Source organism: Anastrepha obliqua, chromosome 3, assembly GCF_027943255.1.
Source record: "Anastrepha obliqua isolate idAnaObli1 chromosome 3, idAnaObli1_1.0, whole genome shotgun sequence".
NCBI lineage: Eukaryota > Metazoa > Arthropoda > Insecta > Diptera > Tephritidae > Anastrepha > Anastrepha obliqua.
The window spans coordinates 90,344,866-90,371,109 of NC_072894.1; the positions used below are offsets into that span (position 1 = coordinate 90,344,866).

The 26,244-nt window shown below is 34.5% G+C and overlaps 1 protein-coding gene across 1 annotated transcript; it reads left to right on the forward strand.

Annotated features, from left to right (window-relative positions):
• Positions 1-2,936: 2,936 nt before the first annotated feature.
• Positions 2,937-26,241, forward strand: LOC129240874 (carcinine transporter). Its single transcript, XM_054876925.1, has 4 exons — positions 2,937-3,603; positions 17,510-17,958; positions 24,874-25,066; positions 25,143-26,241. The coding sequence occupies exons 1-4, from the start codon at positions 3,191-3,193 to the stop codon at positions 26,077-26,079; spliced, it is 1,992 nt and encodes a 663-aa protein (XP_054732900.1). The 5' UTR covers positions 2,937-3,190; the 3' UTR covers positions 26,080-26,241.
• Positions 26,242-26,244: the final 3 nt, after the last annotated feature.

Consider the following 26,244-nt stretch of genomic DNA (forward strand, 5'->3'; position numbering starts at 1 on the left):
ACCCAAAAGGGTGTGAACGCCAATAACATATTATATATATACATATATATATATTTATATAATCGAGTATATAATCTAATGGATCTTGCGTGTTCCGTAGGGAGGAAGATGAAACTACCGAACATGACCTGGCTTCGCGTCCGGCACTAATGCATAAGCGGGACAAACATCTGGGTAAACATATGTTACCAGAGGAAGAAATAAGAAGAAGAAATTTCAATAAATATAGCAAATACTAAAATTTATTATACTCCGTATCCATGAAGAGGGCACAATAGATATTTTATGTCGCAATGCTAAATCCACTCATAATAATATTAATAATGGTTGACGAATGAACGTTTGAAAATAATTAAAAATTACCACCGAAATTCCGAATCGGTGCCCATAGTTTTAAGTAGTTTATTTTCTTCTTGATTGGCGCTTTTAACCGCTTGAATGATTTTAGCCTAGTTTAATAAAGAGTGCCAGTCATTTCTTTCTCATGGTAACCGGTGCCAGTTGGACACATAAGGTGAAGCCATGTCCTTCTCCACATTCTCTTCTAGCGCAAAGCAGGGCTTCTCTCTTCCTCTGCTCTCAACAGCACATACCTCGTCAAATATGAATATAATTACAATTATTCGGACGATATGACCCAGCCACCGGAGCTCTGGGACTTTTATTCGCTGCGCTATGTCTATGTCGCCGTAAAGTTCATACAGCTCTTTGTTCCATCGTCTGCGATATTCGACGTAACCAAAGTGCATAGTGAACATTTCTCTCAAATACTCTATGCGCTGCCTCATCGGAAGTTATCATCGTCTAAGCTTAGTCCAAGGTAGAGACTTATACAGTGTGATTTTTGTTCGTCGAGAGAGGGCTTTACTACTCAATTGCCTGCTTAGTCGAAAGTAGCACTTGTTGAAAAGAGAGATTCTCCGGTAGATTTCAAGGCTGATATTATTATCGGTAGTAATGCTAGTTCCTAAATAAACGAAGCCTCTTACTACCTCAAAAGTTAACAGTCAACTGTCAACTGGCGTGAGTGCGTCAACTGCTTATTTGATGGCAGGAGTCCTCATTCACTACCAGACCCATATGCGATATTTAGAAGACTTAAGTCGTTTATGTCAGGCGGCCGCCGTAGCCGAATGGGTTGGTGCGTGATCACCATTCGGAATTCACTGAGAGGTCGTTGGTTCGAATCTCGGTGAAAGCAAAATTAATAAAAACATTTTTCTAATAGCGGTCGCCCCTCGGCAGGTAATGGCAAACCTCCGAGTGTATTTCTGCCATGAAAAAGCTCCTCATAAAAATATCTGCCGTTCGGAGTCGGCTTGAAACTGGAGGTCCCTCCATTTGTGGAACAAACACCAAGACGCACACCACAAATAGGAGGAGGAGCTCGGCCAAGCACCTAACAGAAGTGTACGCGCCAATTATTTATTTTTTTTTTAAGTCGTTTATGTCGGTCGTAATAATCATCCTAACAGAGAGCAACTTTCTATAGCGAATAAATTTGAGTCAACATAACCATTATTCAATATTCCTTGTACCTTTCTATGACATCGCTGTGCAAATTTACCCGCCTGTTTGAATGAAAAATAGATGGGAACACCCGCTCGAAATAAGTACATTTCTGTGCCAAGTATATGAGTGCATGTAAGTGCAAATTATTCTTACACAGGCCTACGTTTGAAGTACGTACTTCTTCAATAATATATGTACAAATGTACATACCTATATGTGCATGTAGTTTTCACTTTCGCAGCATACAACTGATCGCGTGCTTACGCTATGACGTAGCAAACCGGCTGAAGTAACCCCAATGGATTTCCCACATTCGACTGCTGTTGTAAGCTTTGAGCTGTTTGATACCGCATATATACATATATATGAATCTCTATGCTTGTACGAGTATTTATTTCAGTATTTATTTCAGCTTGAGTAAATATGAATCATTGAATACTCTTGCAAAAGCTTCAAGCTACTTCGAAGCGGGATTTACATTGATGAAAACAGTCATAGAAGAAACCAAGCAGAACACCATCTAGCCATTAATGTGTCAGTTAGATATTTAAAAAAGTTTGTAAAAATTAGAATTCAGATACATCAGCAGGTAAGCCCTTCACTATAATTTTGAATATTTAGAGTTAATATATTATTATTCATGGAAATAAAGAGCCGCAGTTTTTACTTATTTTTAATAGTTTAAATTTAAATTTAATTTTTAAAATTAATTTTATGGGGGGTTCGAAATTCTACCAATTCTGTTTTTTTCACATACATTCCATAACCCCTCAGATTAAAAAATCATTTGGACTTTTACAAAGCATTTCTTATTTCAAATGATTACTATTTACTTGAATATAAACAATTTTTTCAAACGGTTCGGCAAATCATAACGGACAACTTTGGTTAAATACTCAAACTTAAGAAATCAAACTTGCATGGGGTCAAATTGGTAAATACCTGAACAGATATGCATCCCTTGTTTCCTTTATTGTATGTTTATAAAAATGCTCCTAAAAAGAGTACAATAAATTCTTAACTAATATTTTTATTTAGCTTGGAGAGTATTTATTTATAACAACTAGGCTGGTATCTAAAATTGGTTGATAATTCTCCTGCATTTGGACTGTTTTAGCTGAAGTATTCAAATCGCACTGCAGAGTATCTTATAGTAACGTAAAACCTGCTTGGTATATGCAGGTTTTTTTCCGAATTGCCGCAAACATTCAGTGCTGAATGCAACGCACTAGTGCACTGCTCCACTCATCAGCTAACTCACGTTTGACATCGCCTGAAGCTCTCTACGGCTAGCTTCAGCTGCAGCTCAGCGACAGAAGTTGACTGGTCGCCCTACTCTCAGCAGCGATTTTATGAATTATAAAATCTCGAAGCCACTAAGTAACCACTTCAGTTGTTTATTTGTTTCGCGTTCGAATTGAAGTTTCGTTCTTTGAAGAACGACGGGTTTGCGCAGTTAATCACTGCCTGCATTACGTGATAATTTATATATGTAAATATATGAATAAAATAAGTAACGGGATACTTCATATATTTATATAAATATATAAATAAAATAAGTATAAGCTTATAAATAATTTATTAGTGGCAGCGCAGAAGTTGACCGTTATAGTTCGATTTACATATGTGCATAATTTTTTGTTTTGTTTAAACTGTGACTCGCGTATTGAAAGTGAAAATGCCACAAGATATTTTGGAACGTCAAAATCAAACCATAAATGGCAGTATGAAGGATAAATACGGGCGACCTGCTACACCATCTGCAACATTCACGAATGCTGCATTCACCAACGATGAGCACGGTGCTGAGACGATTTTTCGGCGCAAAAGTGGTAACGCCAATAGTTTGCAGCTGGCAGAGAACGGCAACGCCAAAGAAACAGCTATCCAAAATCCGTCGTCCTTGGATTTCGATGACATATTGCCAATGATTGGAGAGTTTGGAAAATATCAGAAAATATTGTTTCTTCTAATGATTCCTTTCGCGACATTTGTGGCCTTCGTTTATTTTTCACAAATTTTCATGACTTTAGTGCCAGAGCAACATTGGTGTACTGTACCAGAATTAGAAGTTCTAACTGTGGAAGAAAGGTAAGTGTAAAGGGAAAAAATAACACCGATTATGGGTTAATTATAAATATAGTTGTGTGTGTGTAAATATATAAAAATAATATTAACTTATTTATCTAAAAAATCACCTGTAGTTGATTTTTTCGGCGAAAGAGCACACATGTAATGCTTTTCATAAGATTTTTTATTTATCCTATAAGCATAATGCAAGAAGAAGGAAAAAATGTATTTGGAATAAGTGATAACATAGTATCAAAACCGTTCAAAAAAATAGTTATGAAAAAATGTATGAGTAAAATTTGAGATTAAAGCATAGTTTACAGTCAGAAAAATACATAAAGTAAGTATTTGATTCTTAATTTTGAAACAAATCAATAAAATGTGAAAAGCCAAATTACAGGCCAAGGATTCTGAAAGGGGATGATTAGCTTAGATAAACTAAAATACTTATATCAAATGATATATAAGTGTATATGAAATTGTTTGCCTAAATAGTGTCTTTATCCAAATATTGCCAATCCGAATGAAAACAATACAGTCATTGCTAGCATATGCGAACTCTATGATCACTATAATCATTAATCCAAATCAATTGCTAGCGAGTGCAATGACTATACATATCTATCGGATACGAGCGAGTAGTCTATCACAAAAAACCCATATATGTGGAATATATGTATAATTATCGGGCAGATTCTGGGATAGCTTCAGCAGGATAATAAGGTTGTGGAAGGGAAGAGATTTTCTTAGGTCATCAGTAACTGCTGACCACAAGGGAAAAGCTTGTGGAAAGTTCAATGTTCTTTGAGGTTCTATTTACTGAAAATTGTTAATGTGTACGTACATATGTATATAGCTCATCAAATCAAGGCATATTTGGAAATGAATAAAAAGAAACAAAATAAAAATTAGAGTACGAAGATACTTTCGGACAACCTGCTCTGGAAAAAAGCGAAATATAACCGTGATTTTCCTTACACTTTATTTGTAATAAAGTAAATTTAAGTTGTTTAAACTAAACTCAAACAGAATATAGTTTTTTTTTTTATTAGATTGTCATCATTGTTTTTCTTAATGGCCTTTGACAATAATTGGTTAATAGATCGATCTAATTTTCGTACCTTCCTTTATTCTACATATGAATATTTTGAAAATTCCCTAATTTCTTGACATATCTACTATTTCTTAAAGTATGTAAGTGACACTATTAAATAGTATGAAAAATAAGCTCATCGAAAATACGATTTTACGAAATACGCGTAGCTCGACTCTAACTCCACTTATGGGGTTAGAACGTTTTATTGCAATCGGTTGTACTATTTGTATTATATGAAACCTTAACAATATCACAAACAAAAATTCTCTTGAATTTGGCATTTTTTGCAATATGAGCACAAAAGTTTCATTCAATTTTGTTTGCAAACGACCCTTTGGGGATATTGCAGAATGCCTTTCATAATCACTCTTTGTCGAAACTTTCAAGTGATACAATCCCCGCCAAACTGTTAGCGAAGAGTATTAGACCACTTTATGTTTTTGTACTGTATTCATATTTCGTTACTATTTGGACAAAAACTCGGCAAATAAGTTCCTCAACAAACACATCCACGAAATTTAGCTCCGTTATTCAATATACTTGCATCACTGAGTATTAGATACCATTTGCATAATGAATAATAAATAAAGATGTGAATGGAGCTTAAAATGCAAGCGATTTTCAGAAATTGAGCACTACAAAAAAGGATTGCGAATTACCGGTTTACACAATTATAAATAATTAGGTAACCAATAAGTTTTATTTAATTGAAAAAAGTCACATCCGTTCAAAGTGCCCTATGTTGAGGCAGGTACGGCGAGTTTCTCCCTCTTTCGCTCTTTGAAAAAAACGCAATACAAACTTCTATCTACCTTGCGATGGGTGTGCTAACAGTAAGAGCAGAGTGTTGCAATATTTTTACATTTATGAAGTAACCTTTAATATGTGATATATGAGGAATGTTTGTCCACTTTTAAAAAATAAAATGTTAGCTCCCATTTTTGGTGAGAGTTCTTAAATTTACACTTATTTTTAACACTAAAATTCCATTTTTTATACATCAATTATAAATGCATTTTATAAGCATTGCTTTATTATGCAAACATCGCAAGTCTCTTCAACTGCCTAGTGTAAACTAAACGCCTTCTCTCGCTTTCAGCAAATTTAGCACAGCTTTTTCAACAATAATTCAACATTTCGACCAGTTAACTAATTAGATATGTGGAAAATATTTTTTTAATTAATAATATAACAGACCAATTTATTAAAATGAGTTCTTAGGATTATCAAAATTACGGCATATTTAACTGACGCCAGAAAATCGTAGAGGTGTAAATGGCGTTATAAAGAACGTGAAAAGTTGTATAATGATGTATTTGATTTGATCCAAAATTTCGAACTAGTTTTGTAGTTCTTTCAACGGCTTTGCTAGAATTAATCGCTCGCTTCAGGTCTAAACTTAAGATACTGTCCATGTTTTTGTGTGATTTTGAATAGTATCGGAGTACATATAACAAAGCATTATTGTTAGTCGTGTGTGATAACACATAAAGTAATTATTTTTGCAAATTTGCATTCGTTAAAACCAAAAAATTATCCACCACTCAAAAATTGAGAGAGCAAAGTGACACCGCAATGCAAGAGAGACGTAAACATATGATTGAATTTTTTATAAATCAATAACGTCAGCTATAAGTACTTTTATAGTAAGTTTTTTGGCCAGCATAAAAATATGTAAACAAATGCAGCTGATATGCTTCTTCTACCGGTTTTCTCCATTCGTTAACTTTTCGATTTTTCTTATGTTTGGGAGAGAATTTTTGCTGACGCTTTTGATTTTGATTGATGACTGAGGACGGCTAAATTTTTTATCGTATGCAACTATTATCAAAAGAAATAAAATTAAATTAAATAAGCTACAAAAAAATTTCAAGCGAAGTATGTAATAGCACAGGAGCTGATAAGTATTTATTTGCATTTTTTTATTTTATAAAAATAAGGAAGTATTCGCTCAAATCTCAAGTCAGTATTATTATATGTATTCCGATCAATACTAATTGGAAAAGTCATCTCCACCTCCTCTCTTTCCATTAAATTTTTTTACCATTTTTTTGTTTTGTTAGTATATAGTATGTACCCAATACTTCAACTTATGTCCACCCTCAGTCTCGAATTTAAGCTACAAATATTGCATTAAAACATATATTTTAGAAATTCATAGGTTGGCTTTGACAAAATTCCAAAAGAATATTCAAACCATTAATCCATTCCATTACTGATTTTATTAAGTGTGTTTTTGTATTTGTGAATTTATTTTCAATAATTTTAAGTTTGTATTTTCAAACAGGCAAATAATACAATAGAATCAAAAATGTTGAACTACATACCTAATATGGGGTGAATTCGAAAGCTTTGATTTTTCCGCAAATTGAATTTATAGCTATGATTTGATTGTGTTATTCCCCTTTTTCATAATAGAATGGCATTTTCTAGGAAATATAAATTGATAACCACACCACCATGGAACAGAAAGCATATCATTGGGCGTTTTTTGAGTGCCTAGTTTTTAAGATCGTATTTTATAAACCAACTGTAGATTATAATAATAATGCTACTAATAATAAACTCAGCTCAATAATAACTCAACTTTTTTATTTTTCCTTCTAATACTTGTACAATTATGTATATGCACCCATTAATTGAGATACTAATTAAAGGTTTTACTTAGCTTTAAAAAGTCCCCTCGGTTTACTGACATTTTTAATACCATTTCAATACGCGAAGCCGTTTCTATTAAAACTAAAAATCACAAATCGAAACAAAAGTGAAAATTATTTCATTCAATGCCAATTCGTGTTGGTGGTGGTTGGCTATTTAAGGTATTTTCAAACTAGTACGGTAAAATACGCTACGCGAATATACTTACACAATTTCATGTATGAATGTGCATGCTTATAATGGGTGCTTTTTGGAGACAAATACTATATATTTTTTTTTTAATTTTGTAAAATACACAAAAGCTTTTCAAATAGGCTTTACATATGTATATATATATCTGTAATTGTTGGCTGTTTGGCCGAGCTCCTCCTCCAATTTATGGATATGGAGACACCTACAGCTTTTTCCTCCTCTGAATGGCTGATGATTTTTGTGAGAAGCTTTTTCATGGTAGAAATACACTCGGAGGTTTGCCATTGCTTGCAGAAGGGTAACCGCTATTAGAAAAACGTTTGCTATCATTTGCTGTTTCATGCGCATAATGGGTTTTGAACCCACCTCAAATTTTAGCCTTTAATTTTAGAGCATTTCGTTTTCATAAATAATTTCGAGCCTATGTCTGCCTTAGGAGGACCCTCAAATCGCTTAAATTTTCTAATACTTCCTCCAGCATAACCTGATTACCTCTAAATGCTTATCTCTAACCCGCTTATCTAAAAATGCATTTAATGTTGGATTCGTTGCCTTCTATCAAAACAAGTACGGTACTCCATATCCCTTATGTAATACGAACGATCATATTAATTTGTCAACGATCAGTATTTATTTGCCAAGTGTATTTCGAGCTTCTCCTCTAATGTGGATTACACCTCTGTCATAAAAAATGATGGACTAACAGTTTTATGCCAACTCTAAACTGCAAGTGCTATCAAAAACTAATTTTTCTATAATTTGAGCTATAGCGAACACGGTGTTACGCAAAGACACTTGTCTATGGCGACGATTAACAAATTCAATTGAGGTATTTCACAACACGACATCATAAGTGTCGTATGCTGTGCATATGTCGTAAACTTTGAATGGCTAAAAATAGAGTTTAAGGGGTTCGCAAGGTACCGTATAAGCAGTTATTAATTGTATTGTGATTTTTCATACAGTTAAAAAATACTTGTGATTTCAAGTCCCCTAAGCATTTATTTAATCGTTAAACACTTAACGACTTTAGACAAAACGATACTTACGACACCTTATGAACTAACTAAATGTAAGTTACATACATTTTTGAGCGTCACAAGCCAGTAATTAATTAAAAGAAATCCCTTATAATATTTAAAGGAAGGTATTAACTCGTGTTAAATAAATTTTGTCCTTTCCTACTAAGATGTATTGATCGTCCAAAATAGTGTTAAAAGTTTTAGATTTTCGTGAAATATGTTCAGCAGTCAATGTTTTCAGTTGAAGGTCGCTTTACAGTAGAGGTAGACTAAAAAAATACAACTTGTACAAAACCGAATAATTTGCTTTGTGCAAAATATAATAACCCAAAATGTTGAATTGTACATAATTACGCTACACTATCATTTGAATAGCTTTTTAGAATCATAATCCAAAACCAGACAAACAAAATGAATACTGTTGCTACAGTATATATATGTCTAAGCACTGTTTATGTTATATATACATATTTGTAAAAGAATAAATAAAAAACCGAAAGTAAAAAAATCAAAAGTATTAGAACAGCTGAAGAGAATTGCAACATAAGAAACGAACTAACTAGTTTGGCAGAACGACTAAAATTAATAGGTAAATGTGTATGAGTAAAGTAGTTTTTCTTTTGGCTTAAATACGTATTATTAATACTTGCCAAGCTGCTCAAGATCATTTCAAATTCCTTTTAGCCTCATGCACATGTGCATGTCTATTGATTAGCTACTTATGTATATAAATGTATGTATATGCAAATTTTTATGTATATGCATACCGTATGTAAGTGTGCACAAGTATTTACAAATAAAAATGATTTTTAGCATATTACATTAAGTAAATATTGTATGTAATATTGTAAATTTACTTATTTCATTAAGGTGCAACAAATTTATACTTGATTGTCAGCAGTCAGGCGTTCAAATACTTTTTGGGTATACTCGATCTTTCAAAAGACGCGCCTAGATATTGTTTTAAAATACGACATGTAAAAGTTTAGATTCTTTCAGGTTGCACTATTTTTATTCAAAATACGACTCTTAATTTAAATGCCAACCATGAGCACGTCGACAGGTAAAATCTGCCAAATAGTCAATTTTTGAATGCCAAATTGTTGAGAACGTCGAGATATGTTTTCGTCGATGTTGAAGGTTGTTCAGCAACACTTTGCGCTACAGCAGCAATAATCTCAACAGAATGCGCAGTTTTTGGTTTCGCAGTCCTATTTCTATACTGGACAGAACTAGTTTCGTGATATTTTTACACCAACCTTTCAACTGTCGACTCATTCGGAAGATTATTTCCACCAAAACAAAAACCCGAATTTTGTGACATGTTCTTAAAAAATTGTATGGTTTATCTGTCTACTTGACAAATGTCATAAAAAGTACCGTCCACAAAGTATTGACTACTAACATGTAGTTGTCGCTTTTGAAAGACCCTTTATATTTACTAATAGTGTGTGGTTAGTAGACTATCGCGGAAAACAATGTTTATAATATTTAACACAAATAGTGTGTAAGTTTTGTATGTGCATACGTTGCGTAATCATAATTATGTGTGAAAGTTGGACGAGATTGATAATTGGGAATTGATATGTTCTTAATTTTATTTGAATAACCATGTGCACTTTGTGTTAGAGAAATGTTTCTTCCAGTTTTGTTATCCTTTTAAATTGTATCTTAAGGAAATCGTTTGCATCTTCTTGCGTACTACGTATCCATTGCACACAGCAACTCCTTCCGTATATTCATTACCTTCAGAGTATTTCTAACTTTTAGAATTGAGAGAGATAAAATATTTCTGTAGTTTTTTAATAAATTTATGGCTGATAAATTACGAATTGAGAATATTGTTATATAAAAGTATGAAGACGAATTTTCTATAAAAGCTCCCTAACTTCGAAGTTGTAAAACAAATTGGCTTTGAAATATTTGTGGTATTTCAAATTTACAAAAATAAATTGTAAGAACTGATAAATTTAGAAAATCAAATGAGTTTTCCAACAAGAATTATAACAGAAAGTTTAAATGATTAGAACCGGTTTAAAAAGCAATAAACCGTATATGCACTTATTTTCTTCTTTGCATTACAACAGTGTTTTAACTAAAGTTATGAATATGTATAAGCACGTTTGATTCAAATAATATCTGCACATGTGTTTTTAACACTTATTCGTGCTTACACATATTATTAGTACATATGGTATGTATAAGTATTTATAAAAATATTGATGCGTACCATACATATACGCACATACATACCTTCACCTCGAATATGAACGAGACGGTATCAATAAAACGGTCCGCGGATAACATATGGCAAAAATAAATTTTTTGTTTTTTGGTAGGACTGTTATAAGCTTACATGGTAAATTTCAGCGTGATATAATATGTCACATAGTTTGTTTTCTGTGCTACTGTAAACAAGTCAAGCTCGAGTGTGTTCTTCGAATTCTCTTTTATGACTTCAATTGTCTCAAAATGTTTTCCACGGAGCGGCAACTTGAGCTTGGGAAACAGGAAAAAGTCACATGGAGCCATACCAGGCGAATACGGTGCTTGCGGAACGATATTAACATTATTTTTTTTCAAATAATCGCGAACAAGACGTGATGTGTGAGCTAGTGCATTATCGTGATGCAAGTCCATGACTTGTTGTCCCACAATTCCTTCCTTTTAAGACGAATGTTCTCGCGCAACCACTTTAAAACATCTAAATAATATTCAGCGTTAACCGATTTTGCGATTTGTGCGATTTTCAAGCACAATTTCCTTTACTTTTCCGATGTTTTCGTCGTTTACTGATGTTGCTGGACGACGTTCATAAGGCAAGTTTTCAACCGATTACGGCCCTCTTTGAACGATTTGTACCACTGGAAAACACGTGCACGCGATAAAGCAGAGTCCCCATAGGTTGTCTGCAACATTTTTAAGGCGTCTGAAGCCGAAATTTTTTTTGGAATAACAAAATTTCAAACAAATTCTTTGTTCAACTTGAATTTTCATCGTTAAATTCGAAGAACACACTCGAGCTTGACTTGTTTACAGTAGCACAGAAAACAAACTATGTGACATATCACGCTGAAATTTGCCATGTAAGCTTATAATAGTCCTACCAAAAAACAAAAAATTTATTTTTGCCATATGTCATCCGCGGACCGTTTTATTGATACCGTCTCGTTCATATTTGAGCAGAAGTAATATGCACATGTAAAAGTTTAATAAAGAAAATAACCGAAAAATTTAAACGTAGCGCACTCATTGTTCAAAGTGGTATTTATAGTTACGTTTTTTATTAAATAGTCTTAGAAGTTTTTCTAATTTTAAAATGGTTTTGTATTTGTTGTTAATGAAATTAATATTTATTTTGTTTCTTTATGAAAGACAAGTGAAACAGCAATTGCTAAAATTGTTTGAAGCCAATGCGAAATAAAATCAAATTTATACGGATAATAAGATTTTTCAGTACATACGTTGCTATAATAGAGGTTATCACAATCTTGTCTATTTGCATAGTTCGGTGCAAGTACGCACATTTTATTACTGTTTTGGCATGATCATACGCAAATGCACATTTTTGATTTATTTCTTGCAATAATGGCAACAAATAATTTTCCGAAATCACAAATAGAAAAATAAAAAGTGTTGACGATACTCAAAAGTTTTGCTGACAAAACTTTGTAGTATTTTTAAACTTATAACATTAATTAACTAGAAAATCTCCCTCATTAAGCGTGTCTTCCTTGGAACTGTAAAATGCACTGAAAAATTTCTTCAAAGGTGTAATTACGGCTAGAGTTTCAGATACCCGGGTATCCAGCAGTGCGAGTAGCTATAAGCTCGCTCGAATTTTGTTCATTGCGCAATTGCTCAAATGTTTATAGGAAATTTTCGAACAATTTATTTGAATAATTTTATTTGTCAGCATTTACTCAACTGTGTGTGAATATATTTGTAAAATTAAAAAAAAATACTGACAAAAACGTCAAAACAAGTTTGAGCGATACGATACGAACGCTCGAAAATTTTCGAGTAATGAGCATTGAGCGGGAACTAGTTGCTCATACGCACGGGCTGTTCGAAAATGTGGGTACAAAATCGAGCGCTCTAATTACAACTCCAACATTGGTGTACAATTTTTTAATATGCTCCAGCACAATTCGAGTATTTAAAAACTTATAATATTTAACAAATAAGAAAAGGTGAATTTGAGCCGAACTGAATTTTAGGTACTCGCGTAAATTTTAGTAAAATTTTATTTAGGCTGGCTGTTAATTTTTGGAATCAAACAAACGGTTAGACAATGAGAGTTATAGTTTGTAACATCGGACGGACAGACCAGAATTTAGTCTTGAAATAAAAAAAAAGTTGTACATCTTAATCAGGTGAAGAGCCGTGTACAAGGTTTAGGTGAGTTTTATTTACGTCGCATTTCACGTTTTTTTTATTTTTTGAAAATTACGGTTATGCAAAAATCAAGGCGTTATTATTGATAGAATTCACGCGTTTTCAATACCAATCCACTTTGGACAAAGAGTAATTTGTGTATCAAGTTTCATTGTAATGTATTAATTTTTGATCGAATTATCATGCCCACGGATGGGCAGATGGACGGACAAACATGGCGAAATCTACTTATTTCATCAATCTGAGCATTTTGATATACATACATCCCGATTTCTTTAAACTATCATATACAACTGTTATGTGCACAAAAGTTAAATGCGCTTGGCACAGGTGCGAGGGTATAAAAATACATTCCATTAGTGATGAAATTCATTTTTTTCTTTCTGAAAGACTAATTTCCGTTTAATAATTTAATAACTATTTTTCAAATTTAATCCTCCTTACACCACTGATACTATTTTAGAGGTATTCAATCAATTATTATACAAAATTAAAGAAATGCATTTGCAATAAGTTGGACCTTAAAATTGCTTATTAATATTTTTGAATTTACTACAAAACATCTTTAAAAAACTGTATCCATAAATGTTAAATTTAGAGACAGATTTAGGTTAGAGACACTGTTTTTACGCACAATATAAGCAAAAACATAATAGGATTAAAAGTATATATATATAAATAGTATATATATATAAATATACATATATATATAATATGGCGCCTACATCCTTTTTGGGTGTTTGGCCGAGCTCCTTGTTCCTCCTATTTATGGCATGTGTCTTGATGTTGTTTCACCAACAGTGACTTACAGTTTTAAGCCGACTCCAAACGGCAAATGGTATTTTATGAGGATCCTTTTTATGGCAGAAATACCATTGGAGGTTTGCCATTGTCTGTCGAGGAGCGACCAACTTTTTCTATCAATTGCTGTTTTATGCCCATCATTTGTAGTCACGCACCAACCCATTCAGCTACGGCAGTTGGTTAGTTTAATTATTTTTAACTCCGTAAGTGAATGGTATTTTTGAACTTCCATAACAACTAATACCTGCAAAATCAGCAACTGGATTAAACACATATTTTGACATTTATTTTTCGTATGCAGGGTACACAAATACCATGCTTAAAAATGAATTTTTTGATGGGGCTTACATAATAATAACGTCAAAACCAATTGTTTAAGTGGTAAAAGGCTTATGAACGAAAGTGTAAGGTGCCATATATCACGTGAAAACAAAGCTTTATTGGAACGAACTTGTGATTAAAACCACTCATACCCTATAATTTTTAAACTAATATAGTCTTGACTTTTGTGTGTTTTATTTGAAAAAGTTCCATGTCGACAGTTGCTACTTAAATTTTGAGATCGACAATTATTTCCTGTGAATACTTTAAATAATTTTCGATATTCCTCCAAACGTGTTTTGGTTGCCCGGCTTCCGAAAAATAATGTAAAGCACTCTTTTTAAGAAAAGTCCAGCCCTCTGACAATCGTGAACAATTTATATAAACCAGAAGCTAGTATATTAATACTTATATATGTATGTGCATATGAGCGTACGAAACTTTTATAAAACTAAATTATTTTATTCTATTTAACGATCTTCAGTATCTTCTTTTTTGGTTTCCACAACATTTTCTGTTTTTCTTATATACCGCAATTCCGGATTCTTACTGTCCCTTCCTTCATCATATTTTTCCACAATAGATGGATAAAGAACTCGAAATCAAAGTTTCCATATTATCTACTACTTTCCCGGATTTCAAAAAAATTAGAGAAATCACTTCTAACACCCCTTCGATCGGACCCAAAATTAAGTTTGTTGAGAGTAAAAAAGCTTTGCAAAAAAATTGATTCGTTAATACTTTTAAGGCAGTAGTCTGCTTTAGAAGCCGAAAAAAAGCGTTTTTTTAGCAATTTTTTTTGAAAGGGAAGGAAATGATTGCGGTAAACGGAATTTTAAGACGATAGTGTACTATATTTAAGGTTTAAAAAACAATATTTATTTTTAAAAAATATTGAAATTTTTTAAAGTTGTAAGTATTTTTCTGGAGCGCCTGGAGTCTGCACTTGTAAATCGGTGCCGGTGATGGAGGTCGTGCGGAATTTTGGTTGGCCTCTGGAATTTTAAAGACATATTCTTGGATAGATTTGGAAGAGATTTAAAACAAAACAAAAAAATCGATTTTTTGAAGCCTGTAAAGCAGACTACTGCCTTAATGCTGATTTTAATATTTCTTAACCTTTCAAATAATAATAGTGACAAAGGTCTCAGCTGATAATAGAACACTTTAGAAATAATAGTTATTTACAGTTACATATTAAATTCACTCGAAGCACAGCTAGAAGGCATTCACGCGAACACTTGATTAAATATTTCATATTATTTTGTAATTAGAAAAGTTGATTTGTTTGCTTCTTATTCAGTGTTTACTTTTAAAAAGTGGCCTTTATTAAATTTGGAGTACCTGATTTAATAAAGATAACTTACATATCCATACATCTATACATGTGCATGTACATATCTGCGTGTACACATGTACATTCTTCTCAGCGTGTTGTAATATTTTATAGATGTAGTTTTTCTACATTTGATGTGCCAATATTCAAGGTTTTTGCCATTTTAAGTTGATGCAATGTCGTTAGAAAGTAACTAGACTTTTATTAGCGAGTAGCAGACCATATAAATAGTATCAATTAATTAAGTACTAATGTATATACATCCGCTAATGTAAATAGATATGTCGAATTGTTTTATAAGTTCACATGCTAAAGTACATATATGCATGAATTCACACATGATAATTTAATGATAATAAGTAACTACAAGGTCCTTTATTTAGTAAAATATTGAGACAACTCAAACTGAATCGAAATGGATACTTTTGTTTCCGAGTCAGTAATCGTGATTTGTACTAGCTTTGCCACGAACCGAAAACCGCAAAACTGTCAACAACAAAAAGGCAGAAGTACTCCAGCTACAACATTTTATTGAAGGTCTCTCAGCTTGTATTTATTTATGGTTAATTTAAAACATATCTCTTTATCTACATTAAATCTCGCGCAAATTGCTTTGGCCATAAAGCACCACAGCACTTTATTCATGTTTTGTGAGTACCAACCCAATGGTATATCTGCCTGTAGTAAATCAAGACTAGTTGGAACCAGTCCTCAACAATTGCTCGTAATAATTACCACACATAGGTTTATAGGTTTTAAGTTATTCCTTACCATACTACATTATTATTAATTAGGCATGTTCGTATACGAGTATATTTTTCGTTTTTTTTTCGAACTCACAACATTTAAAAGCGTATGATGAAAGGAATGTCATTACCTCTGGTGTCTTCAATGAACACTTAATTTCACTATTTTCTTAATTAAGTTTAGCATGTGCACTAATATAATATATTTTTAGTTACTAATGTAAAGATCTTATAAGAAAACAAAGAATAAACAGCCAAACGAGCAATAACCATATTATTCCCGACACATAAGAAACATAATCCTACCAAAGACAGATCAAAAACGATAAAATTTCTTTTTTAATTATTCAAATGCATTCCCCCTTGCGCTTGGCCTATACACATGAATTTTATTCTTTTTGAACACGGATCGATATAACTCGATCGATATAACTGTAACGGTTACCGATTACGATAAACATTCAAAGCAATCTTAGTTAGGTCGAAATTGATGTGAGGTATTGCACGAGGCAAGCAAGCAAATAATTCCTTATACTACAGTTACGGTTCGAAATGTTATGAATATAAATAAAATAAGAAATGCGCACAATGCCCTCCAGCTGAATTGTCGATATATGTATAATGTTTTATATGCGCAGAAGTTTTTGAGTAAGGGGTCTCGCACCGACTGTCTCATCATCCTAATATTAACAAACATGCATATAAACTTATTTTTATTGTAAGAAGATTGAAGACAGTCACCAAATGGCAATGGCGGTATAAGACTAGTTCTTCAACGAAGCAATATAAATTTGCCTGCAGGGATAGTTTATAAATGTCGGATTTGTTTATTCATAGTGAACTTTTTTACTGCCCATTCATTGATACAACAATTTTGATTTAAAAGTTTGTACACGCGCATGCATATACAGTAAATGTAGCCGCACCTGCCTCGCATGGTGGGGATTGTAGTGAATTTTGGTTAAGCTACGATTCAGCCACACATATCTTTTTGTACTTAAGTTATACACATACATATATAATTCCTCTTGCTTAATCAAGGTCAAATGTTCGTTCTCATATCATGTCTACATATTATTCTTTTTTCTTTTCTGCTTGATTCTGCTACGTCAAAATTAAAAAGCGTTATTGCCACTCACTAATTTTAGTTGTTGTTGGTATCACTATGCATTGTACGAGTGTGATTATTACTCATTTATGAATAAGTTGCGTTTTCAATTTGCATGCTACTGACAATTTAATTACTACTAAATATTACCATTTTCACGTTTATAATAAACTCATAAGATGTGTTATTTGATGTTAAATAATTACTACGCATTCTCTCATTATTGACTAATTACTTTACTTACAGATTGGCCCTCTCGATACCTAGAATGTCTGGAATTCGGGAATACGACAATTGCAAGATGTATGATGTAAATTATACGGAATTATTGGCCAAGCGCAGGCGTAAAGCCGATCCAAGCTGGCCCGTAGTAAATTGCCGCCATGGCTGGTCATATAATTTTACCGGTTATCCATATGCCACAGTAGCAACCGAACAGAATTGGGTTTGTGAGCATGATGCGCTGCCAACTTACGCCCAATCGATTTTCTTTATGGGGGCTATTGTTGGTGGTTTACTTTTTGGTTGGATCGCTGATAAATTTGGGCGTATACCTGCATTAGTTGGATGTAACTTAATTGGTTTTGCGGCTGGTGTGGGTACTGCATTCACTACAAACTTCTGGCAGTTCGCTTTGATGAGATTTTTTGTAGGATTCGCTTTTGACAATTGTTTCACGATGATGTATATTCTGGGTAAGTACCATTACCTTTCATTTGCATATCTATATACATATTTAAACTTTTTTCTATGTGTCAACATAATATTATATTACTAACCATTCCTGAAACTGTCTGGGAAATTAACAAGTACTGGCACTGACTGACGATCCATTTCGTGACTGACGTTAAAGATAAGAACTTTAGCAGATAGCTAAAAAACTATCCTCATAATGTACCATATATTATATGAATATGGAATCACCCTATAGTAACTAATATAATAAATTCATCAGATGATCATCTAAGAGGCAAGCTTGGAGGCACCACTGTTAGATCATAGTCATACTGCCGTCTGCATAAAATCGTATTTACGAAGCTTTCACATGAGGATACCTACTTGATATTTTAAGAAGCAAAACTACAAATTTGTAAATAATATATCTGAGATTTTAATTTACTTATAATACTTTAAGCTTACTTTCGTGGTTTGATAATATAATCTTGTTTAGTAGCTCCCACCTCTCTTAGTGAAAGGAGTGAATAGTAAGTTGAGACGGGTGATAGAGACCAATGAAGTTTTCATAGCTACTGAGGGTAATGATATGATATTAATGGCGTCTCTGTTCGGTGCTAGTTACAGTTAACACGTTCGCGGACGTGAATGCTATAGCATTAATTTTTATAGTGATGCAAAATGACGTGAATGCTACAGCATCCAAATTTTAAGGCCAAGTTTTGTTCATTTAATTTCATGTAACCTTAAGTTTTTGTAATTAATATACATTTCAAAGTAATGACCACTCGATTCATTAAGTACTTTCATATATTATAACAGTTAAATACGATGTTCTGACTACTCTTATAATATATGTATAATCAGTTTTTGGATATTACAACTATATAGATTCAAAAATAATTGCCTGTCTATTTTTGCAGCTCCCTGAAATTTTGAGTGTCCGTGAACGTGTTAAGAATGCATTGCACTTAATTGTAGAAAGGTATCCGTTGTTATTATTCCTAAATCAGGCAATAAGCCCCTCAACTTTCCCAAACCATATACAAATGTCATACTACCTTAATCTTAAAAACTGAAAGTAGAAAATGTAGTTCTTATATTCTCCCACATTCAACTTATACTACCTCTATACAAAACTGTTTGGCGGTCTTATTTATTCGCCTAGAATATAGCCAAATTGGTTCTTGCACAGATACCATTCCATTACGATGTCTTCTTTGAATTTTCAAGTTCTGGTCTAATTGCCTACGAAACAAAAACAAGCTTAGCCTCCGTCCAGTTAGCTTGCGTTAGCTATAAAATTATACTTCGGGGTCTAAACTGAAAACTGCAGATCAAATTAGGGGCTTAGGGGTGTTTTTCGGTTTTGAACTGGCTTTCAGGAACCCTATAGATAACTTCATTCCGAATGGGTGCGCTATGTTAGCTTCTGTACGGCATAATTGTACGCATTTCTCAGATCCTTATACTCTCAAAAAGTTGTATATAGCATTTGTTCGGGCCCGTTTAGAATATACTGCTTTTATTTGGAGGCCTTTCTAAACCACTCACATATAGTAAAAACAATTGAGCGTATACTCATACAAAAGGTATTTATAAAATTTGCGTTACAGTCCCTGAACTCTTCTTCTGAATTTAATATTGCTACAGAAGAACACTTCTGTCGTGTTTCTTAGTATTAAATATGATAACATGTGAGTTTGATTCGGGGATGGTTCCATATGTAGAAGTCCACGCAAGTGGGGAAAATTACTGATCGCCATTCACTTGGGATGGCCAGGACGATTCTTTTGCATATGTGAGCTAAAGTGAGAAGGCGAAACAGATGGAAGACACGCTTCCAGTGTTTTAGATGTACGTGCGATCCGAGGACCCAACATCGACTCGGATCATTATCTTATTGCAGCCAAACCACGCACACGCCTCTGTGCAGCAAAAAGCGTACAGCACACAAACTACACAAAGAATGTTCGACATCGAAAAGCTGCAATCACAACAGACAGCTAGAAGGTTCTCCACTCGACTCTCACTCCTGCTCCTATCGTGAAATGCTGAAGCCCACCGTCAACCAACTGATTGGACCTTATCAGTGTGGCTTTAGACCTGGAAAGTCTACCATCGACCAAATATTCACAATACGCCAAATCTTGGAAAAGACCCATGAAAGGAGAATCGACACACACCATCTTTTCGTCGACTTCAAAGCTGCATTCGACAGTACGAAAAGGAGTTTCCTGTATGCCGCGATGTCTGAATTTGGTATCCCCGTAAAACTAATACGGCTATGTAAGATGACGTTGCTCAACACCAGCAGCACCGTCAGAGTTGGGAAGGACCTCTTCGAGCCGAGGTTTCAGACAGAGTGACTCACTGTCGTGTGACTTCTTTAACCTAATGTTGGAGAGGATCGTACGAGCTGCAGAACTTAATCGCTCAGGCACAATTTTTTATAAGAGCGTACAATTGTTGGCGTATGCCAATGATATCGACATCATCGGCGTTAACAACCGCGCTGTCAGTTCTACCTTCTCCAAACTGGATAAAGAGGCAAAGCGAATGGGTCTGGTGGTGAACGAGGACAAAACGAAGTACCTCCTGTCATCAAACAAACAGTCGGCGCACTCGCGTATCGGCACCCACGTCACTATTGGCAGCTATGATTTCGAGGTTGTAAAAGACTTCGTTGATTTGGGAACCAACATTAACACCGATAACAATGTCAGCCTTGAAATGCAACGTAGAATCTGTCTTGCCACCAAGTGCTACTTTGGACTAAGTAGAGAATTGAGTAGTAAACTCCTCTCTCGATGAACAAAACTAACACTCTACAAGACTCTCACCATGCTCGTCCTAACGTATGGCGCAGAAGCGGGTTGGCGATGACAACATCCGATGAAGCGACGCTTGGAGTGTTCGAGAGAAAGATTCTGCGTAAGTTGTTTGGACCTTTGCACGTTGGCAGCAGCGAATATCGCAGGCGATGGAACGATGAGCTGTATGAGCTCTACGACGACATAGACATAGCGCAGCGAATAAAGATTCAGCGGCAACGTTGGCTGGGTCATGTCGTCCGAATGGATACAAACGCTCCGGCTCTGAAAGTATTCGATGGGCTACCAGATGGTGGTAGTAGAGGAATAGGAAGGCCTCCTCTGCACGAATGTGATCTTGAGGTATTTGGCCCATTCACATATAATCGCTTTTTTCAGCGCATCCATACTGGCATATTTTTTAGTCCTCACTTTCGGATTTGCGTCTGGCGAATTCGAAAGCCATTGTGTGGACGAAATGAAGTGGCTCACACGAGCTTTATGAGACGGTGCCGAGTCCTGTTGGAACGTCCATGGTCTACGACCGAAATGTTTGCGTGTCCACGGCTCTAAAGCAGCTTCCAAAACATTTTCTCGATAGTACAGTTAGTAACATAAATATGTATACAGGGGCCTGATTTATGGAATTGTTTGACGCTAACGCTTTCCTTAATATGTAATCAAAATATTTTACACATGGTAATTGTGTACTGGGATAAGCTTTCATTTAAGGGATAATTAAGATGCATATAATTTAGCTGTAAATTTTAGGTACCGTTATCCACGCTTTGCTTTGTCTTTATGCCAGCGAAATTTATGTCACAAAAGTTTGTATACAGCAAACGATTGTTCAGTTAACTATTAAAACTAATTATTAAAAGGAAATAATCAAAGTGAGTATAAAAATTTAGGGAAGTACGTTTTGTATTAATTTTTGCGATATTTTTTGCAATGGCACCAAGAGGAAAAGAGCTTTCGGATGATTTAAAAAAAACTGATTATAAAATATCTCAAGGAACATAAATCATTGCGAGAAATCGGTGGTTTGATAGATAGGAGTTTTGCTACAGTTCAAAATATTGTGAAGAAATATAAAAGTGCGGGAAGCACCACTAATAAAGAGCGTTGTGGGCGTCCGCCGCTCTTAAGCCCCAGAGAAAAAAGCTTAGTCGTACGGAAAATCAGGACAAACCCCAAAATAAGTGCCCCCAAATTGAAATCTGAAGTTGAAAATGAGCCTGGAAAACAATTTAGCACACAAACTATTCGCCGGGTTTTGCATAGTGCTAGTTATCATGGGCGCAATATTAGGAAAAAGCCCTTCGTGAGTAGTGTCAGTCGGAGTAAACGGATTTCATTCGCAAAAGATCATGAAAAATATGACCAAACGTTTTGGAACCAAGTCATATTTTCTGATGAGTGTAAGTTCAGTATCTATGGATCTGATGGCCGTGAAAAAGTTTGGAGAAAAGTTAACGCGGAATTGGATCCAAACAATATGACCGGCTCTGTGAAGCATGGAGGGGGCTCTGTGATGGTTTGGGGATGTATGGCTGCGAACAGGGTTGGAAACTTGGTATTTATCGAAAATATTATGGACCGATTTGGTTATTTAAATATTTTAAAAAATAATTCAAAAGAAAGCGCTACGAAATTAGACCTTGAAGGAACGTTTATCTTCCAGCAGGATAATGACCCCAATCACACATCCAACATTGTACGAGAGTCGTTGTTATACAATGTGTGAAAACAGCTGAAAACACCGCCACAGTCCCCGGATACCAACCCAATCGAACATTTATGGGAACATTTAAGGCGGCAAATACGTAAACATCCGATTAGAAATAAGGAACAACTGAAAAACGTCCTTCAAGAGGAATGGAATGAAATATCACCAGCTGTAACTGAAAACTTGGTGAAATTAATGCCATCACGACTTAAAGCGATTGTAAAGTCTAATGGTTATTCTACCAAATACTAGGATTTGATTTTAATTATGTTTTTGATTTCACAAATTAATAATGTGATGAACTGTATACTTACTTTTGAGACATGAATTTTTATAAAGTTTAATATAAAAAGCCAAAATTATAGCTCCCTTTTTAAAATTTTGTCATTATTTGAATTAAATATAATTTTTGTGTTTCATTCATGTAAATAAAATACAATTTTGTTATATCTTAGGTTGTTTGAAGAAATCGATTGCGGGAAAATTGAAAACTTGTCCGGTGTATACTTACTTCTGTTACTAACTGTAAGTCGCATTCTCTTTGACACCAGGCTCGATAAAAACGATTGGAAAGCGTCCATCAGCGGTCACTGCGGCCCAAACCATTACTTGCGATGAGAAATTGTTTCGAGTGGCCATACGTAGGCTCAAATTCCCGTATGAGCGTTTGGTCAAGTAAACACGATCGTTTTGAGAAATTTTTGCTCATTTGAGAAATTTTTTTCATCGGAAAACACAATGTTAGGAAATTCGCCACGTTCGTGCAAGCGCAACAACTCCTTTGCACCGAACTTTTTTTTGCTGGGGTGAAAGATCGTGTGCTTTTTTGAACTTGTAAGCCTTGACCTTGAGCTCATTTTTCAATATGCGTCGAATGCTGTCTTGCGATATTTTCAGTTCTTTGGCCATTTTTCTTCCACTTCGACGTGGATTTCGTTCAAGTCGAGCCTTCACTTTCCGAACCATTTCTGGCGTTATTGCGGTTTTTTTTGGTCCACCTCCATAGCGTTTTGCAATGCTACCAGTATCATTGTAACGTTTTATAGTGCCATACACAAACATTTTATTCACTTTCAGGTGACTGAGCTCACGAACAATGGCTGGTTGTGATTTTCCAGCCAAATATAACGCAATCACACTATTACGTTTGAATTCCATCTCAGAAAAAAAAATTCAACAAAACTGAGACGCAAGTGCTTTTGATGGCTTATAAACAATATATTGAACTGTCATTAGAACAATTTTGACGTTGATGTCATGAGCTGTTTTACAGAAACAAGCAGTGTGAAGTTGGTAACACTTCATATCGTTCACCCTGTACATAATTGTATTTCATTATGAAATAAATCAATACGTCTACCAACTATTAAATAAATTTAATAATCACCTTTTTGTGTTTTTTTGTATTATGTACGACATTTCAAATTTAGAGTTAGAGCAGTCTTAAATGATTTTCAACCCTCACGCGGCTCGTATGTAAACAAATTTTGATTTAATTTTGTAGCGATCATTAAATTGATTATGATTTTGTTGGGTTACATTGTTTTTGTACCCCTTTGCATGTATGTATGTGTATACAAATACAGCACCTGCGAGTCTTCAAAGAAATTATGCTTGTTTTCTTATAGTACTTCACTCTTCATACGCTCCGAGTATGTAGATATGCATACGAGCGTACATAAAAACATTACATTTACTTTGTTTTTTTTTTCGTAATAAAATGAAAACCCCAAAAAGAGAACCATATTCTAACGGCCAGTTTTTCAGTGCTAGTTCAACTATGCTTTCCGGTTACACTAACTTTAAATTCCCAACTTTGCAGGCTCTAACTCAGTTTAAAAAATTAACCACTGTTATGCCAAATGAATTTTAAAATGTATCAGGCTCTTAAAATTCAAAATTGAATGGTGAAACTGATTATTAAACCACTAAAAATTTAGATTTTTAAAATTTTGACTTCAGATCCATACCCAGAGACTCAGGGAACTATTAGAAACGTGGTTTGAATTGATTTTGTAACCCTCTGCTGGGATTACAGAGTTTTGATTACTCACTTGAATCTTCTGACCCGTAGTGCATTGCGTGTGAAAATCTGACAAACAAAGAAAGTGACTTTCACACCTTGCTAAGACCAACAAGTATGTGTATATATATACATATGTACATTGTACCTAAACTGCAAAAATTCTTTACTAGTATGAAAGTTGAAAAAAACTGGCGTTAAAGGTCGCGCTCCCCCTTTTTCATGTATGTATATATAACATTGTAAAAATAGAATGGTTAAATAAATAAAATATTTTAAAAATATGGATTTATATACATACATACGTATCTGTATACATACCCAAATGAGTTGTGATTTAATTATTTCCTTGCAAATTCTTTCATTTCAGTACTTGAGTACGTTGGTCCTAGGTATCGCACATTTGTGGCCAATATGTCAATAGCGTTATTCTTTACTGCCGCAGCCTGTTTACTACCTTGGATTGCGTATTTTATTGCAAACTGGAAATTATTTGCCATCGTCACGTCTGCCCCTCTTATTTTGGTTATATTAACCCCTTTCGTTATACCAGAGTCGGCAAGGTATGTGCATACATACATACATATACATATGTGCATATGTCCTTATTTAAACAATTCTGATTTGATTTCTTTACAGGTGGCTCGTATCACAGGGCAAAGTGGATAAGGCTATATCTATATTGAAGAGACTCGAAAAAGTGAATGGAAAGCACGTGCCCACAGGAACGTATCAAACGTTCAGTGCCAGTTGTTTGAAAATGAAGCAGGAAGAGACGAAAAATAGTAGTTATTCAATTTTAGATCTCTTTAAAACACCTCGTTTGCGACAAACCACACTTCTGCTTATTGTAATTTGGATGGCAATTTCATTAGTATTTGATGGTCATGTGCGAAATGTGAGCTCACTGGGAGTAAACGTGTTCTTCACATTTACTGTGGCTTGCTTCACAGAATTCCCGGCAGATAGCATCCTTACATTAATACTAGACAAATGGGGACGTCGTTGGTTGGCATGTGGCTCTATGATTGCCAGTGGTATTTTCAGTTTGCTCGCTACACTTGTACCACCTGGGATTTACTTTGCCTCTTTAGCTATTATGGGCCGTTTCTTTGTTAATATTTCATACAACATTGGCTTGCAATATGCCGCTGAAATTCTGCCGACTGTCGTCCGAGCCCAAGGAGTCGCCTTCATTCACATTATGGGCTACGTTGCGAGTATTATAGCTCCCTTTGTTGTGTATTTAGAAAAAGTTTCTCCGGCTCTGCCGCTTATTATTCTGGGTGGTTTAGGAATCTTTGGCGGTTTACTAGCTTTACTATTACCAGAAACGCTGAATCACGATCTTCCACAATCTCTAGCAGATGGTGAAGATTTTGGACGAGGACAAAGTATTTGGGATTTCCCGTGCTTGACAAAAAAACTGGATGAACACACCACTGGAGAAGTGCGACCACAAAACTTTGTCCGTTCAACACAAACTGGAGCATCGCTTCGATCTTCCACCCGGGGAGAATTTCGTTCGAGTATTTTAAGAAGATCAGTGAATTCCCGTTACTCATCAAGGCTATAAATATTTACACTTAGTTTTTACTAGAAAATAATATTCATAAGTATATTTGAAGCAAAGCTTCCTTAACATTGTTCAAGAAGTTAATTGAGTCCATACACTTGTGATATTAGTACTAAGTACACGTGTCAAACGCATTTAACGAATACTTTAGTTCTTACGAATTCT